Genomic DNA, 18,012 nt, shown 5'->3' with positions numbered 1-18,012 from the left:
TTTTGCTTGTTAAAATCTGCCTGCGTCTTGCAACAGTTAGCACTTTTGTACAATCCTCGCTTTTATGATTTTGTAACCCACAGTAGATACATCCATGCTTACCACTAGTTGCCATGATTTCTTTGTCATAAAGACCGCCTTTGTATTGTTTGAATGTAGTGCTTCGATGTTCATAGGACCTTGGCTGCACGTTTGTGTTCTTTTTATCGCCCTTTGTTTGTTCGTCGCTTGGGTTAAAAGCTGAGTTCAACGGTTTCCTTTCAATGTACTTTTGCAACTTTTCGACAAGTTGCTCCAGTCCCCATTCTTCCCATCCATCATCGTTTTGTGTGAGTATCTCACGAACTGGTCCAAGTTTATCCATCAACGAATACACGAATAATTGAGCCGTTTGTAGCTTCTGCATAGTTTTCAATGTTCGTACAGTTCTCGCAAGCTTGTTGTAAAAGTCATCATATCCCTCCATCGAATGTGGTAAACCAAGTATGTCCTCTCTGGGCTTTCCTTCGACGAGTTCCAGTAAGTAGTTGAATTTGCTGATGTTTGATATGTTTGAGTTGTCGACTTCTACCGTGAATTGATTCCAAAACCATAACCAGTCTTTATAATCGCCATTAAATTTTGTGATTGTGTACTTTTGAAGCTTGACGGATTGTTGAGTAGCTTCGTTTTCGTTTCCTAGAGATTTGCGCGATGTTTCTTTCATTTTTAGTTTCTTTAGATACCATTCTTCTTCGCTTTGAAGTTTTCTCAGTGAGGCTTCCTCTGCTAATTTTTTAATTGTTAACTGCTGTTCCATGATTTGTTTTTCATACTCGAATTTTCTGATGCATTCGTTTTTGTTTACCGAATCCAACTTGTCCACCATTTTGTTTTTGATTTCAAATGCTGCTTCTACTTCCGTTACTGGTTTCGAAAGCCATCCTTCTACCAAATTGATGTTTTCGCCGTCATCAAGCATTTTTCTGGTCAGCTCATCCTTTGCCATTTCAAATCTTCCCAATAAATTTGTTATTTTATCCAACGCCAAGATTACGCAGGATTTGTCGCCATTAATCGTGTTGCGTTCTATGCCTTTAATGTTCATTCTTAACATGTTGATTTCTCTCTGGTAAGTTCGTTCTTGGTCCATTCTTCGCTAACTCGTAGGTTTCGTTCGTCCTGGCAGTGTCGCCACCAAATAGTGTGGGGAATTATTTTAAGTTTCCCTGAGAAACTAAAGAGTCACTTTTTGAACTTGATAATATTTTTTACATCTGACTGCGAATCAATACATTTTACAAAATACACTCTCTTTTTATAAATTTTTACAATCGCGTCATTTTCACATATTTAATGTGTTAACAATTAAATACATTAACATCTACAATCATTAGCATTTACAAATATATTAGCACCTTCAAACACGCCTTCACACAAACACACCTTTAAACACGCCTTCACACAAGCACACCTTCAAATACGCCTTGAAGACTTTATTCACGACACAAGTTTTCTAAAAATGTCTTGGTAAACCATAGCTTTACTAGACCCTGTTTAGTCCAACCACTATCGGACCAGCTCAATTAGTTCCCGGTGGCGCGGAATCTATGTTAAAATCAAATAAAGACCTGGATGTCCTTTCCCTTCACTATAACCTAAGGTGGAATGAACTTACCCTGTGCATTCACACATGCAATAACAGTGATTGACTCTCGATTTCCACTCGTTCGACTATGCAGGTTATTTGTTCCTTTTCGTGCAACCACTTTTCTTGGTTTTACATCAAGTTGTAGACCAGGTTCATCCATATTCCATACGGATTCTGGTTTAAGGGGAAAACCATTCTTCACTATAACGCCATTCAAAGCACTAAAGTATTTTGACACTTTACCTTTATCCATGCACTGATGTCGAACTGAAGCTGTACCCTCAGGTTGTCGCTGAGTAAACTTATTCCCTTGCCGGCGCTTAATCAGAGTCCACCATTGGTTGCTTGGAAGTATCTTCTTGAAGTTAACTTTGTACTTTGTGGCAAGTTTCCAAGCATAATTCAGGAACGTTGACTTCCCAAAACCTACCCCTAATTTTGCTCTAATGCTTGCATAATCGATAAGTTTTTCTTCTATTGCAAATGGTAGGGTAGGTTTTCTTCCTGGCTTTGCTCCAATAACAACTTTTCCAGAGAGCCTGTCTCTCAGTGTTGTACGTGGCACATTGTACAATATTGCTGCCTTACGAACTGAAGATGATGGCTCTGATCTGACATGCTTAATTGCACTCATCATATTTTCCTCACTCCATTTCAGGAATTTACCCCGTTTCATAACAGTGACTAGCTGATCAATGGAATGATTGGAACCATTAACACGAGTTAAAGTGTTAATGGTTCCAATCAAGTGTTGGTAGCTGTTTCATTTGACAAATGTCAAGAGCACTACATGTTGAAGGAGTTACACCATCACGAAGATGAGTTGTATTATGACATACTGCAGCCTCTGCTCCAACCAACATCGTGTGAAATCTTGGTGATGATCAACAACCACCTCTTGTTTTAACCATGGTTTTTTTCAAGACAAGATAAATTTAATATTTTTCAAGACCTAGATAAATTTAATTGTAGTATGAATGTCATATTAATTTGATAAAGTGTTCAAAATTTACAAGAGCTACAAATATTAACACACGGTGAAAACCATGTTAAATTAGTTCTAAATTTGAAAATAAATAAAAAATCGTAAATGAAAAATTCATTATTTCTAAGAACTAACTATTATAAAAAAAATAGGCATAAAAAGATAAAAATATATAAATCAATGCTAATTTCTTTCTTACCAATAATTAATTAACCTATTATTTTAATATATCATTAATTCTTTCTTACCAATATTATTATCAGGAAAAGAAAATGAGATAGGAGACAACGTTTACTTAGTCGCGATGTGTTTATTTTCTTTGCTATTCTTCTAGCTAATTTATTGTTTTGATGAACATTATCTTTTTTATACAATTACTCAATATTAAACGCAGGGCCATATATAGTACTATAGTACTGTAAAAAGCAATTTTTTTAAAATTAGTTTCCTTAATAACAATACACAGAGGAAGCGTATTGTTTTAAAGGCGATCAAATTTACATTAACGTGGATATCATCAATTTTTGTCAAAGCAATTATCAAGTAAATTTGGGGTTCAATTTTATGATAATTTTATTCTATATACTATTGAGGAAGTTATTTTATAATGTAATTAATTTATAAAATAATTTCCTCAATAGTATATAGAATAAAAATAAAATATACTTCTTTGTAAGCAATCAAAAACATAATGTCCTTAATATATATCTTTACAAAATTTTATGATTTTAAATTTCGATTATTTTTTAAATATGTCATCCCAATTTAATCAAAAAACAATAGGAGTCAAGGCGAAAGGTTTTTTTTTAAAACTGCTGGTAGCGAAAGAGTTAAATCTTATAAATATGTCTTCATGTAACATGCTGCATCTATTCTCGCCCACCCTGGCGAGGTTGAATGCATTGGGCGATAATATATTTATTCTGTTGGCGAGATTAAGTTAATTTGGGAGGTTGAGCAGAAAAAAACTTTATGCATATTCAGGCGCGGATCTAATGGGTGGCCATTGTGGCAATGGCCACATAGTTTAAATTTAACGGCAGCCACGATAGTTTTCGGTTGTTTTTTTTTACGGAATATCCCTAAAAATTTAAATTTGTCTGCCGTAATTTACGGATTTTGGCTATAGAGATTCCTGCCATGGTCAAATCGGTTCTTATTATACGTTACCGATGTTCTTTCAATCAATAAATGCCGCGATAAAATATTAAAACATCGATCTTTTATCAAAATTTCAACCGTGAAAATAAAATTTGGCCACACAGTTACGAATTCCTGGATCCGCGCCTGATATTCTACTATTTCAAACATTTGTAAATGTTATTACAATTAGAGAATAAAATGCATTAGCTGGTTTGAATTCGGCAAATTAAGTAGCAAAAAACTTAGCAAAAATCAAAAATTTTCCTTAAGTGATAATTCTTTATTTACGGTTCCTCTGAGGTTGGTTGTTATGATGCTGATAAAGATAGGCTTGCTGCTCTAAATAAGTGTCTTTGTGATGATATAGCGTATGTGTTAACGGACATATAAGCAATCAAAGATGGTGGGCGAGATTGAGTGATGGGCGAAATAACATAAAATAAAAAACATTAAAAATCTCTAAGAGAAGAAAGGGAAAAAGAAAAACGAGATTTTGAAAGAAAAAGAAAGAAAATTATTTTTTGAAAAGGGTTTAAGAAGAGATTTTTAAGCTGTTATGAAAAGTTCCAATACAAGTAGACATGAGTTCCGAAGTGAGATATGAGTTCCAAAGATGTCTTTGAATAAGAAATGAGGTCGTGTTATTATTTATATTTGTAAACTATTAAATGAGGAGTTAAACATTAAACTACAAAAAAAGTACTAAATAAGACTGAAAAGACAAATAGTGTTACTATTAAATACATTTCGAGTCAGAATCAACGTATCGTTATTATTTGCGTTGAGAACTTGTCAAAGTTTACATTAATCTTAAGTTTAGAAAACAACGATACTAGATGAACACCGGTCAATAATACCACACGAACCATACACGAATATTATTCGACACGAAAGATACAGCCACGCACACTGAGGGTGAAACATCAATGAAATACATTAGACATTCTCCGTGTTGTTTTTTTCATCAAATTCAATAAACATTTACCATTCTTAATACAAACTTTTATCTTATCCTAAATTAAGAAACTTGTAGGCAATTTGTTTATAGTTTTTATTCACCTAAAGGAGATGATCATAAATGTAAATTTTTCTTGCGCTTGTTCCACAAATATCATCAGTGTGTCTAAGCCACGTGCTAACGAGACTTCCTGGATTTTTTGTAAAGAAATTAAACGTTTTCTTCAATGATTTTTTTTTATTATTATTTTAATGCTGTAAATGTTTCAACAACTGTTACTCAAAACAACACTTAAAAAATTTTTCTTCCAAACTTTAAAATTACTGTGAAAGATTCAGACGCTGAAACGAATCAAGTAGAAAATAATTCATAAAAACAAGCTATTGAGAGGTTAACGCAAGACGTAATGCATATTTGGGCAGGGATACAACTTAGGCAGATATATTCTCTTTATCTCACTCGTTCTTGAGCCAATTTTAAAATGATCGATTTATGTTCCTACGTTCCATACGTATTTTATCATATAAAGAACAAAAAAAAATATTTCAATTATTATTATTATTATTTAATTTTAATGAGGGTTTCAACAGGTGCAATTTAAATGTCATAGAAAAATATGCACACAAAAAGTGCTTTTTGATAACAAACTACAAGTCTGTAAAATGAAACGACTTAAAAAAGTGCACATTAGAATATTTACATAGTTAAAAAACTTTACTTCTAAAATAAAAATAATCTCAAATCTTTCGACATCGGGAATCAATGTGTCAAACGATCTTCTTCGTCTAAGTACATTTGCGCAAAATTGTTTTAAAAGTCTGATGGATCCAACCTGAAAACAAGAATATTTTAAATACTTCCCATTTCTTTACGAAAAATCAACCAAACCTCGTGCTTCAGAGAGAAACATCGAAATCTGCGCTCAAAACAACTACAAATAAAAAACTCACCATAGGATTGACAAGAAGTCAATGCTGCATCAAAGCGCAAGTAGATAGAATTCAATTCGATAATAACACCGTCTAACATAGCTGCGCGTTCAAATACCAAATCATAGAGCTGCCACAGACCCAAGTTGTTCTGGATCACTGCATTACAGTTGATGACATCACGCAAGTCTGCTTTTATCTGAATTAAAAAAAAAACGCTTTTAAACAAAAAGACACAAAACAAGTTCACAACGTAGTGAGGACGTCCAGGACGCAACTAAACAAATTTTTGCCTCTGATTCAACTCTTAAATTACCACATTTCACCAGAAGCAAATATATGATTAAAAGTATTGCGCCAAAGACAAACGTTTGAAAAATTACTTGCACGTCTCAATCGCTCATGCTAAAAGCACTAAAACTGACTTACTGAGCGAAAAAAAAACAAAGCAGAAAAACACTTACTAATTCAAGCTTCACTCTTGCAGCTCTAGCCTGATTCAAATGATCAGCAATTTGTGCTTTCAGAGTGGAAAGCAACAAGTTGTCGCAAGCTAAATGAAAATTAAAAACAATCATCGAAACCAGGATTATAGATCACCAGCTGAGTTGAAAAATCACAAGAAGGAAACTACTAAATACCATCACATGCTCGGCTAACTGTATCCTCTCCATAAAAGCCCAAAAATCCAAGCACGCTGTCTATTGCTTCCAGACTCAAATTCCTGCCTTGGAACTCATTGAAAATGGGAACGCTGGACCATTGTTTAACTTGTGAGCAACTGCAGCGTTTTGAAATGGGACATGACCCTGTTAAAAAAGAATTCAGTTGAAAGACCTATTTTCATTCATCCAAGTGTTTTGCAAATTAAGAAAATGACACTTACATTGATCAGTTACTATCTTACTACTTCGATATATGTAAATTCTAGTACAAACCAATACAACACAAATCAAAACATACATCTAAAACAAAACCTTACTTGGACAATCAAACAGTTTACAAGGAAGTTCTTGAGTAGAATTGCCAATACAGTCATCACCAGCCCCTGGAGGGTAAGGTGCTGAGCACACACGCGATCTTCTAATCACGCCAGCATCACAAGAAGCGCTACATACTGACCAGTCACTCCAAGCACCCCATGTCCCTCTCACTAAGGACAAAACTCATTTTCGGTATACTGCTTTTATTTCATTCAGCAAAACAGTTATGCTCAAATTTTAAAAAATCAAGTTCAAAACAAAAAAAAACTGACTCATTAATATTTACAAAAATATTGTTTGACAAAAAAGAAAAAGATTTAACTAAAAGCTTCTGTACCTGGGCAAATTACTCCAACATTGCATTGTACAGTTTGGACTTTATCCAAATTATTGTCAGATGGACACACTCCATCAAGAGTGTTGTTTACACAGAACCTCTGTCGAGATTGAGTTGGGACAACATTACCATTAGTTTGGCAAGATGCAGAGCAATCAGTAAATGGACCCCAACTTGTCCATACACCTGTTTAACAAATGGAGTTAAAAAAATCAAACCAAATCGGTAAAAAACAATATGCCTAGATTCTTCTGCAAAATAGTATTACCTGGGCAGCCCACGTTTGCATTACAACTGACGGTGTCAGTTAACGCTGCACCTCCACAATTAGCACCAAGCGTAGCAAATAAACATAATCTTGTTCTAGTTTGTGATGGAATAACTGACTGGCTCCTTCTGCAGGAATCTGAGCATTCGCTCCAACTGCTCCATGCTTGAAGTATTCCTTTAAAAGGCAATAAAGTAAATTAAAACAACAGAACTTAAAATCACAACACAATTTGTCACGCATGACCAAAAAATCCCATTTTGAAATATGGAAATAAATAAACAAATGGATAATTTAAATATTATTGTTAAGCATCTAAAGTTATTGATTTTTCATCTAATGGTAATCATATATATAATGTTATAATTTAAGAAGTTCTGGTCGCTTCGCATTAATTAAAATAATTAATAGAAAGTGATATTTTTTATCTTTTACTGTTTCATTTCTTACCAGGACAAGGAACATCTTTAACACAAATAACTTCATCAGTTAAACTTTGACCATTACAATTTCCAGTAAAAGATGTATTAACACACTGTCTTGATCTGAACTGTTTAAGATAGACATTAAGAGTTGCTTGGCAGCTGGCTGGGCATGCTGACCATGCAGTCCATTCAGTTAACTGACCTACAAAAATGTGCAAAACATCACTTTTAAATAAATATTTTTATATTTTGACTGTATGGCAACAGATTTTTCATTGTAACATCCGACAGGGTTATTAGTCAAGAAAATATCACAAACAAAGGTTTATACTTAAAAAGACAACTTTTTAACCATTTCTGTTGATTTAACCAAATTTAACACTATTTACCAAAATTAAAACATTTTTTTTTTTTTACAAGCTTTTAGTTTTTAACTTTTACTATTTCTTTTCCAAACACATGATCAAGTGTATACCTGGACATGCTGTTCCCACATTACAATTTTGAATTTCCTCAAGAGCTGCTCCATTACAATTTCCACCAAACGAAGGGTTTGTACATGATCGAGTTCTCCTCATTGTGGGGACTACACTTCCTATCTGACAAGATTGACTGCAAGCAGAAAAGGCTGACCATGCGGTTAGAACTCCTAAGAACATTTAAACAAACAACAAACTAATAAAAAAAATAATAATAATAAAACTCCTGAGAAAATTTAAGTATATGACAAATCATTCAAAAACACAGAAATTCAAAAAATAAAAATGTTATAGAACTTACCAGGACATGAAACTCCAACATTACAGACTTGACTTTCAAAACTTGCTCCAACGCATCCAGCACCTAATGTATCTCCTTGACAAACCCTTGTATGACTTTGGTATGGTGATACACTGGGATTAGACTGACAAGTCTCTGAGCATGCACTCCACACACTCCATGCAGAATAGGTACCTGTTGAGAACAAGATTCTTCAGAGTGAGAACCTGTTGAAAGCAGCTAGTTAAAATTGTTTCCTACTTAATTAATATATAGAAAAGAGAACTGTTTTAATATATAAGCTCATGCCTAGACAACCAATATCTTGATTGCATAGCTGTTGCTCAGTTCTACTTGAACCAACACATCCTAAATAGTTAGGATTCCATGTAGAATACCCAACACAAGATCGCTCTCTGCTCTGATATGGTCCATCACCAACTGTGTTACAAACATCTGAACATGCACTCCAAGCACTCCAAGCTGTCAATGTTCCTATGAGAAATCATATTTCCATTTCATTAGATATGTAAAAAAAAATAAAAAAAACACCTGAAAACGTGCTAATCAAAGACTTAAAACATAAAGTTTTTTGATAAAGCAAACCTGGACAAAGAACTTCCACATTGCAGTTTTCAGTGCTTACTAAGGTCTGACCATTACAATTGCCACCAAAAGAAGAGCCTGTACAAGTACGAGTCCTGGAACGTGTGGGTGGAGTCAAATTGAGTTGACAGGATGCTGAACATGCTGCCCATGCACCCCAATCACTGAGAATACCTAAAGCATGATCATCAGATAAATCAGAAAAGCAAAGTAGGAACAAAAAATATCAAAAAAAAAATAAGATTTTGCTGCATTTGTTTAAAAATAATTCACAATTTTTTTTTGTTATTGTTCTCTGTAAATAATGAACACCAAATGACAACGGCATTCCACTTTATGATATTTCTTATCCTTTTTGATAGTTTTATTTGTACAAAAAAAGCAAGCATTCAAACTAACTTTGTCCAGTTAATGATTGCCAACTTACATAAAACTCTGGCTCAAGCAACTATAAAAAGTACCTGGGCATGACACTCCCACATTGCAGACTTGAGTTTCAACACTTACTCCAACGCATCCAGCACCTAATGTATCTCCTTGACATGTTCTTGTATGAGTTTGGTATGGTGATACACTGGGATTAGACTGACAAGTCTCTGAGCATGCACTCCATGCACTCCATGCAGAATAGGTACCTGTTGAGAACAAGAATCCTTAGAGTGGGAAGCTTTAGAAAGCAATTAGTTAAAATTGTTTCTTACCTAATATTTACAAAAAAGGGTACAGTTTTAATATAAAAGCTCATGCCTAGACAACCAATATTTTGATTGCATAGCTGTTGCTCAGTTCTACTTGAACCAACACATCCTAAATAGTTAGGATTCCATGTAGAATACCCAACACAAGATCGCTCTCTGCTCTGATATGGTCCATCACCAACTGTGTTACAAACATCTGAACATGCACTCCAAGCACTCCAAGCTGTCAATGTTCCTATGAGAAATCATATTTCCATTTCATTAGATATGTAAAAAAAAATAAAAAAAACACCTGAAAACGTGCTAATCAAAGACTTAAAACATAAAGTTTTTTGATAAAGCAAACCTGGACAAAGAACTTCCACATTGCAGTTTTCAGTGCTTACTAAGGTCTGACCATTACAATTGCCACCAAAAGAAGAGCCTGTACAAGTACGAGTCCTGGAACGTGTGGGTGGAGTCAAATTGAGTTGACAGGATGCTGAACATGCTGCCCATGCACCCCAATCACTGAGAATACCTAAAGCATGATCATCAGATAAATCAGAAAAGCAAAGTAGGAACAAAAAATATCAAAAAAAAAATAAGATTTTGCTGCATTTGTTTAAAAATAATTCACAATTTTTTTTTGTTATTGTTCTCTGTAAATAATGAACACCAAATGACAACGGCATTCCACTTTATGATATTTCTTATCCTTTTTGATAGTTTTATTTGTACAAAAAAAGCAAGCATTCAAACTAACTTTGTCCTGTTAATGATTGCCAACTTACATAAAACTCTGGCTCAAGCAACTATAAAAAGTACCTGGGCACGACACTCCCACATTGCAGACTTGAGTTTCAACACTTACTCCAACACATCCAGCACCTAATGTATCTCCTTGACATGTTCTTGTATGAGTTTGGTATGGTGATACATTGGGATTAGACTGACAAGTCTCTGAGCATGCACTCCATGCACTCCATGCAGAATAGGTACCTGTTGAGAACAAGAATCCTTAGAGTGGGAAGCTTTAGAAAGCAATTAGTTAAAATTGTTTCTTACCTAATATTTACAAAAAAGGGTACAGTTTTAATATAAAAGCTCATGCCTAGACAACCAATATCTTGATTGCATAGCTGTTGCTCAGTTCTACTTGAACCAACACATCCTAAATAGTTAGGATTCCATGTAGAATAACCAACACAAGATCGCTCTCTGCTCTGATATGGTCCATCACCAACTGTGTTACAAACATCTGAACATGCACTCCAAGCACTCCAAGCTGTTAATGTTCCTATGAGAAATCATATTTCCATTTCATTAGATATGTAAAAAAAAATAAAAAAAACACCTGAAAACGTGCTAATCAAAGACTTAAAACATAAAGTTTTTTGATAAAGCAAACCTGGACAAAGAACTTCCACATTGCAGTTTTCAGTGCTTACTAAGGTCTGACCATTACAATTGCCACCAAAAGAAGAGCCTGTACAAGTACGAGTCCTGGAACGTGTGGGTGGAGTCAAATTGAGTTGACAGGATGCTGAACATGCTGCCCATGCACCCCAATCACTGAGAATACCTAAAGCATGATCATCAAATAAATCAGAAAAGCAAAGTAGGAACAAAAAATATCAAAAAAAAAATAAGATTTTGCTGCATTTGTTTAAAAATAATTCACAATTTTTTTTTGTTATTGTTCTCTGTAAATAATGAACACCAAATTACAACAGCATTCCACTTTATGATATTTCTTATCCTTTTTGATAGTTTTATTTGTACAAAAAAAGCAAGCATTCAAACTAACTTTGTCCAGTTAATGATTGCCAACTTACATAAAACTCTGGCTTAAAAAACTATAAAAAGTACCTGGGCACGACACTCCAACATTGCAAACTTGAGTTTCAAAACTTGCTCCAACGCATCCAGCACCTAATGTATCTCCTTGACATGTCCTTGTATGAGTTTGGTAAGGTGATACACTGGGATTAGACTGACAACTCTCTGAGCATGCACTCCACACACTCCATGCAGAATAGGTACCTGTTGAGAACAAGATACCTCAGAATGAGAACCTGTTGAAGCAACTAGTTAACATTGTTTCCTACTTAATTATTATATAGAAAAGAGAACAGCTTTAATAAATAAGCTCATGCCTAGACAACCAATATCTTGATTGCATAGCTGTTGTTCAGTTCTACTTGAACCAACACATCCTAAATAGTTAGGGTTCCATGTAGAATACCCAACACAAGATCGCTCTCTGCTCTGATATGGTCCATCACCAACTGTATTACAATTATCTGAACATGCACTCCAAGCACTCCAAGCTGTCAATGTTCCTATGAACAAATTTAATAAAGATGTTAAAAAAGGAAACCATACTTCAGAAATTGTTAAAATTCTATTATGAAGTGGTAGATAAACAGGTATAAGTTTAATCTAGGAAAAATAAGAAAACTTCACATAACAAACCTGGGCAAAGAACTTCTACATTGCAGTTTTCAGAACTTGTTAGGATCTGACCATTACAATTGCCTCCAAAAGAGGCACCATCACAGCTACGACTTCTGGTACGAATTGGTGAAATAAAATCAAGCTGACATGATGCTGAACATGCTCCCCATGATCCCCATTCACTGAGAACACCTAAAAGATTTAAATTAAAAGTGTGAAACTCAGAGAGGAAAATGGTTGAGCCATTATAAAGACCTTTTCAAAATGATTTTTCTAACAAAAAATACTTAAAACTGGGCAAAACTTTTAAGAAAACTTCAAATATTGAAGCAAAATAGAGGAAAAAGATGAAAGGGTTACCTGGGCAGGATACTCCTATATTGCAAGTTTGAGTTTCAGTGCTAGCCCCTGTACAACCACCACCTAATGTATCTCCAATACATGTCCTTGTATGAGTTTGAAATGGGAATACAGTTGGACTTGATTGACAGCTAGCTGAGCAACTGCTCCAAGCACTCCATGCAGTGTAAGTACCTGTTGAAAGTAGTAAGGCATTCATTTAGAGTGATATTTTCTCTGAACCCAAGACCAAATACAGTTGAAACTATTTTAACAAAATAAAAAAAAATACTATGAGAAAAAGCTCTTGCCTAGACATGGAACATTTTGATTACACAGCTGCTGTTCAGTTCTAACAGAGTTATCACATCCAAAGTAAGCTGGATCCCATGTAGAATATCCAGTACAAGAACGCTCTCTTGACTGGTAAGGTCCGTCTCCAACTGTGTTACAGACATCAGAACATGCACCCCAACTACTCCACGCTGTCAATGTTCCTAATTTATAATTTTGTAGATAGACAAAAAAATGTTTTTATTCATTAAAGATGTAAAAGATAGAATCCTGACTCCTGAGTGCTATTTCAAAAGTTTGTTAGTATATCTGCAATTATATTTTATTATAACCAAAGCAATTCAATTATATGTTTTCATAATCAAGATGAGGACAATCAAGCGAACAGTCAAAGTTATAAAAATGTATATAAACCACACTTTTTCTACTGTCACTTAAAAATTCTTGTCAAATTTAACAATAAGTTCATTAAATGTGAATCTTCAAGACCAAAAACTCTTTTATTTAACTAAAACTATGAATGATAAACTAAAAGTAAAAAATAATAAATAAAAAATATGAAACAAAATACCAGGACAGTAAACATTTGCATTACAGTTTTGAATATCTAAAAGCACTGCATTGTTGCAATTGCCTCCAAGTGTTGCTCCTACACAAGTGCGACTTCTTGACTGTGTAGGAACTGATGCTGTTAGTTGACAGGAAGCAGAACATGCACCAAAAAAACCCCATGATGACAAAGTTCCTTAAGGAATTATTCAACATTTTACAACTTACAAAAATACAACTTAAATATTAGGAAATTACCTTTGTCAAAAAAAAATTATTATTTTCATTCTATTAAAAAAAAAAGAAAGAAAAAAAGTTTATTTTGCAGATAACGCAGTCTTTTTGTTTTGAGTCAAAGGTGAATTTTTTGGTTAGTATAAATCTTTACCTGGGCAAGGAACATTAGTATTACATTCTACAGTTTCTGAATAAAGACCAATACAGATACCAAGTCCTGATCCGCATGTTCTGGTACGAGTAGTAGTAGGAGGACCTGTTTCTAGTCGACAGCTTGCAGAGCATTGGCCCCAACTGCTCCATTCACTAAACACTCCTACAAAAACAACAATAACTCAATTGGTTAAAATTGTTAACCTTACTTATAAATGCATGAAATATATTGAGCTGTTTAAGGTAATAAAATTTAAAAAAATTTTGAAAATTTTATTTTGTGCATATTTTCATTTTTATTTGTATATTTTAGTTAACAGAGAAAGTAATTTTTGCAATTTTTGAAAGCACTAAAAAAATGTGAACAGCAAATCAAAAAAAAAGTTCAAGAAAAAATGTTAAAATTTTTTTTTCATAGAATTTTGATTTTTTTCATTTAAATTATACAAGCTCTTATTCTACATTGAATATTTTACAAAAACATTGCATCGACATTTTTTAGCGCTTTTTACAAAAACATAGCATTGACAATTTATCAATATTAAATTGTAATGTTGCAGAAGAACTTTTTAAAATATCTATTGAGCATGTTACTATTAATGATCCAACAATTAATACCACAATGATGAAGTGCATTAATTATTGGCATGGCAATGAATAACATAATAATCACCATAAACAAAATAATCAAACTTCAGACTAATAACAAGGATTGTTTCACCAACAATTTCTGTTGAGATAAAACAGTGAGAGCTAAAGCTTCAATTTATTGATTTAATTTTGAAAATTGTAATTAGTTGTCATGCGATTTGTGTATGGTCTGGTATTTCTTTTTTTTAATGTATGCTTATGCATGCATGCAAACACTTATAAATATATAATATAAAATACAATGATTGCTAAATGAAAACTAAACAAAAGAAACTCAAACATAAACATGATTGGAATATATTATATACAGAATTTTTTGTAAACTATTTCTCTTATGTTATATTTTTAAATTGTTAAAAGAGTAGTTTAAAAGTTTTAAAGTGAATCACAAATAGTAATTAGCAGATCATGAACAATAAGATGCATTTTATTATTAAACATATATTTTATTTTGTTTTATTGCAGCTTCAACAAGCAACTTAATCCCTTAATTAATCCCTTAGATAATAAAAAAATCATTTACTTTAATTAATAACTTAATCAAAGTAAATGATTTTTTAAAAATGAACTAAAAGATTCAAACTTTCTTTCTTGCTGTCAAACCTTACTATAAAAAGTCGCATTTAAATTTAAATTAATATAATTAAAAAGTAACAGTTCTCTTCAAAAGATTTAGAGATAAACCTTCTTTTTAAATCGGCAAAAATTTTGTATTCAACATCTAAACTATTAGGTAGAATTTCTTTTTTAAAACAAAACTTACGACATGTGGGTGAGCAGATTGTATAATCATATTTAGCCAAGTTTCCAATAACTTCACAATCTTCTTGAACTTTAAGCGTGTTAGGATTTATGCAAGAACGCTCCCGCCTTTGATAACCAACTGTCCCACAAACTACAGAGCAAGAACCCCATGCACCCCAACTGGTCCATTGTCCTTGGCCTTAAATAATAAGCAAATTTCCTATTTAGCAAAAAAACTATGAAAAATTATAGGACATCAACTTTGGTATTTAAAAAATCTATTATACTTTAATCATAAGTGAGGTGTGTTATCCATAAAAAGTATCTTATACTTTGTAGTATACATTTTTCTACCTGAAAATTATATTTTAGGCATATTTGTTTTTTTTAAAAATTTTAAAAGATAATATTGAAATTTCAAAATTTAAGATTTTTTAACAGAAATACATTTTTAAAAAATGTATCTCTGTTAAAACAGCTTACTTTCGCATTCTAGTTTTCCAAGTACTAAAGGGTAAAATTCTTCAGCTTTAATAGATGCAAGTTCAGAAAAGTTACTGGCAAATCTATTGTAATATACATCTGATCCATTAACAACATAATGTGACATTCTGTTTATGTCAGTAGGATTAACATCAGGTCCTATTGCACCTACAAACAACAATGCTTCACTTTTGACAAGATTCTCAGTTTGCACTCTATAATTATAATCCAATTCAATGTTCTCAAAACCATCAGTGAGAAACAGAACAACTGGATCTACATTTAATCGCTGACAACCCTTGTAAGCAGCTCTTGCTTTTAAAAGACCATCATTTATAGCTGTTCCACCATTTATTCTAGGTAAAGCTGTCATAAAATTTATAAAATCACTTTTATTAGTTAGAGCACCACAAGGAGAAGACACAACTGCTTTGGATGCAAAGTTTACCACAGCAACTTGGACATTTGGATTTACACCGAGCTCTGAGTTAGCAATAAAACTGGTGGCAAACCCTTTTTCTTGAGACCAGGATAAATCAGTAACACTTGATGAAGAATCCAACACAATCACAAAGGTGATATTCAGGTTGGAGCAAGATTTTACTAAACAAAACAATCACTTTTACATAATCTTTCAAGAGTGTAATAATTAAAAAATAAAAATCATTTCAAATATGCAAGTATTAATGCATAATCTTAAAAACAGAAAATTCTTGAAGTGCAACTCAAAACTTTAATGAAACTTTTTAACACACAATGTTTTAAAGGGGATGCCAATATAAAAATATAGCTTAAAAGAACATCAAATATAAGCACTAAAATCCTTCTCAAAACAATTTATTTGTAATGGATATGCAAACATAAACATTTATTTGTAATGGATATACAAACATAAACATTTATTTGTAATGGATATACAAACATATATATATATATATATATATATATATATATATATATATATATATATATATATATATATATATATATATATATATATATAAATGTAGATACTATGTTTTCATGTGTATTAGTTAACTAATAACTAGTATTACCAACTGGGCAAGCAGCAGTGTTACAAGGTTCATAATTAACCATGAAATCAGCAGTACATTGATATGAAGAGGAAGAATTGCTCAAACAGTAATCTCGAACTCGTACACGTACTGGATTTGATTGTGTTGATCTGCATGATGCAGAGCAAGCACTCCAAGTACCCCAGTCACCAAGTCGATAATCTATGTAATTTACATAAATGAAAGAGGATATACATACATAATCACTAGTTTAGAAGTTTTGTTATGTTTGCTACATAATTTTAAAAAATATTCAGAATATTTCTAGTTTTACTTTTAACATGTTGTTATTTCAATTTTAAAAAATATACCTGGACAAGCAAACTCTGTATTGCATGGGGTAGTGTCAAATAATGATACACCCTGACATAAATTAGCTGGTGTGCATGTTCGTGTGCGTGTGCGCACAGGATTATTAAAGTTGCATGATGCAGAGCAGTCACTAAAAGGAGTCCACTGGCTTATTACCTGAGCTAAATATGAAAAATATTTAGGTAGAAAATGGCATTAAAGAAAAATTTTATTTAAAAAAAGTTATTAAATGTCTTTAACAGTTTAAGGAGTTTTTTAAACTATTTTCACACCTCTTTTTCAAATTTAAAAATAAATGCTGTATATATAGAAGCTAGGAGATATTTTTTTGTTTTTTAGTCAGAAAAATTAGTTAAGAAATTATCATTTGGAAAAAGGATTGAGTTTTACATTATTGCCTTAACTCAAGCTAAAATGATCGGGCAGAAACGAGCCCAAGTTTTTTAATTTTATTTTCATTAGCCCAAAAAGCAATTCAAAATCATGCTTTTTAAGATAATAACACTTATATAAACATTTCATATAACAACTGAAATTCAATTATCAATAATTTGATGGGACTAACAATCAAGCTGCATCAGATAAATTTAATGTGGCACATTAGAGGCGGAAGTTCTACCGTCTGCCTAAGCATTGTCATGTCCGAGCTCTATACTAAGATACTATAATAAAGTATTTGAAATTAGATTCCTATCAAATTTTCATTTATTAATTGAATCTTAAATTTTGTATTAGTTCACTATAAGGTAAAGTGATTACAAGGGCACTGCGAAGGAGGGGTGCATAACGTTAGACCTGAAGAAAAAAGTTGTGTTCCTTATATATCATACATCCTGATTTATGTTTGCTTGATTATGTCGAGTGACTGACACGAGTTTTATTCACGCAACATTTTCCTCGCCAAGCACTTGAAAAAGAGACTCTAAAACATGGATGTTATGGCCGGCTAAGGAAATTTACCTGTTAGGCATGTAAGAATTGGATTTTTATTCAACGGCGGAAATATCTGGCATG

General features: G+C 32.8%; 2 protein-coding genes across 3 annotated transcripts in view; both read right to left on the bottom strand.

The window, feature by feature from the left end:
* Positions 1-1,511: 1,511 nt before the first annotated feature.
* On the bottom strand, positions 1,512-2,939 carry LOC149881278 (uncharacterized). Its single transcript, XM_090069614.1, has 2 exons — positions 2,864-2,939; positions 1,512-2,582 (listed from the first exon to the last, which is right to left on the bottom strand). The coding sequence occupies exon 2, from the start codon at positions 2,304-2,306 to the stop codon at positions 1,638-1,640; it is 669 nt and encodes a 222-aa protein (XP_089925740.1). The 5' UTR covers positions 2,307-2,582; positions 2,864-2,939; the 3' UTR covers positions 1,512-1,637.
* A 2,318-nt stretch (positions 2,940-5,257) lies between these two features.
* The window catches only part of LOC145194397 (SCO-spondin-like), a 14,012-nt gene continuing 1,257 nt past the window's right edge, over positions 5,258-18,012 (bottom strand). Inside the window, exons 4-32 of one of the 2 annotated variants that reach the window (XM_090068600.1) lie at positions 16,998-17,159; positions 16,666-16,848; positions 15,611-16,213; positions 15,147-15,326; positions 13,731-13,895; positions 13,365-13,538; positions 12,811-12,996; positions 12,521-12,694; positions 12,179-12,352; positions 11,860-12,045; positions 11,573-11,746; positions 11,112-11,285; positions 10,815-11,000; positions 10,529-10,702; positions 10,068-10,241; positions 9,771-9,956; positions 9,485-9,658; positions 9,024-9,197; positions 8,727-8,912; positions 8,439-8,612; positions 8,134-8,307; positions 7,684-7,860; positions 7,234-7,410; positions 6,966-7,151; positions 6,628-6,798; positions 6,287-6,454; positions 6,110-6,198; positions 5,667-5,844; positions 5,258-5,548 (exon numbers count right to left, since the gene is read on the bottom strand). In XM_090068600.1, the coding sequence (XP_089924726.1) occupies positions 5,502-5,548; positions 5,667-5,844; positions 6,110-6,198; positions 6,287-6,454; positions 6,628-6,798; positions 6,966-7,151; positions 7,234-7,410; positions 7,684-7,860; positions 8,134-8,307; positions 8,439-8,612; positions 8,727-8,912; positions 9,024-9,197; positions 9,485-9,658; positions 9,771-9,956; positions 10,068-10,241; positions 10,529-10,702; positions 10,815-11,000; positions 11,112-11,285; positions 11,573-11,746; positions 11,860-12,045; positions 12,179-12,352; positions 12,521-12,694; positions 12,811-12,996; positions 13,365-13,538; positions 13,731-13,895; positions 15,147-15,326; positions 15,611-16,213; positions 16,666-16,848; positions 16,998-17,159 (5,330 nt within the window). In that variant the 3' untranslated portion in view covers positions 5,258-5,501. The remainder of the gene's footprint in view (positions 5,549-5,666; positions 5,845-6,109; positions 6,199-6,286; positions 6,455-6,627; positions 6,799-6,965; positions 7,152-7,233; positions 7,411-7,683; positions 7,861-8,133; positions 8,308-8,438; positions 8,613-8,726; positions 8,913-9,023; positions 9,198-9,484; positions 9,659-9,770; positions 9,957-10,067; positions 10,242-10,528; positions 10,703-10,814; positions 11,001-11,111; positions 11,286-11,572; positions 11,747-11,859; positions 12,046-12,178; positions 12,353-12,520; positions 12,695-12,810; positions 12,997-13,364; positions 13,539-13,730; positions 13,896-15,146; positions 15,327-15,610; positions 16,214-16,665; positions 16,849-16,997; positions 17,160-18,012) is intronic. The other variant, XM_090068602.1, reaches the window with a different exon arrangement.

The sequence above is a fragment of the Hydra viridissima genome, unplaced genomic scaffold (genome assembly GCF_058129835.1).
Source record: "Hydra viridissima isolate aposymbiotic clone 2 unplaced genomic scaffold, HvirCarnegie_v1 scaffold_12, whole genome shotgun sequence".
In the NCBI taxonomy this organism is placed as follows: Eukaryota; Metazoa; Cnidaria; class Hydrozoa; order Anthoathecata; family Hydridae; genus Hydra; species Hydra viridissima.
Note: the sequence above shows the minus strand (reverse complement) of the source record. Positions and strands in the feature narration are given on the sequence as shown.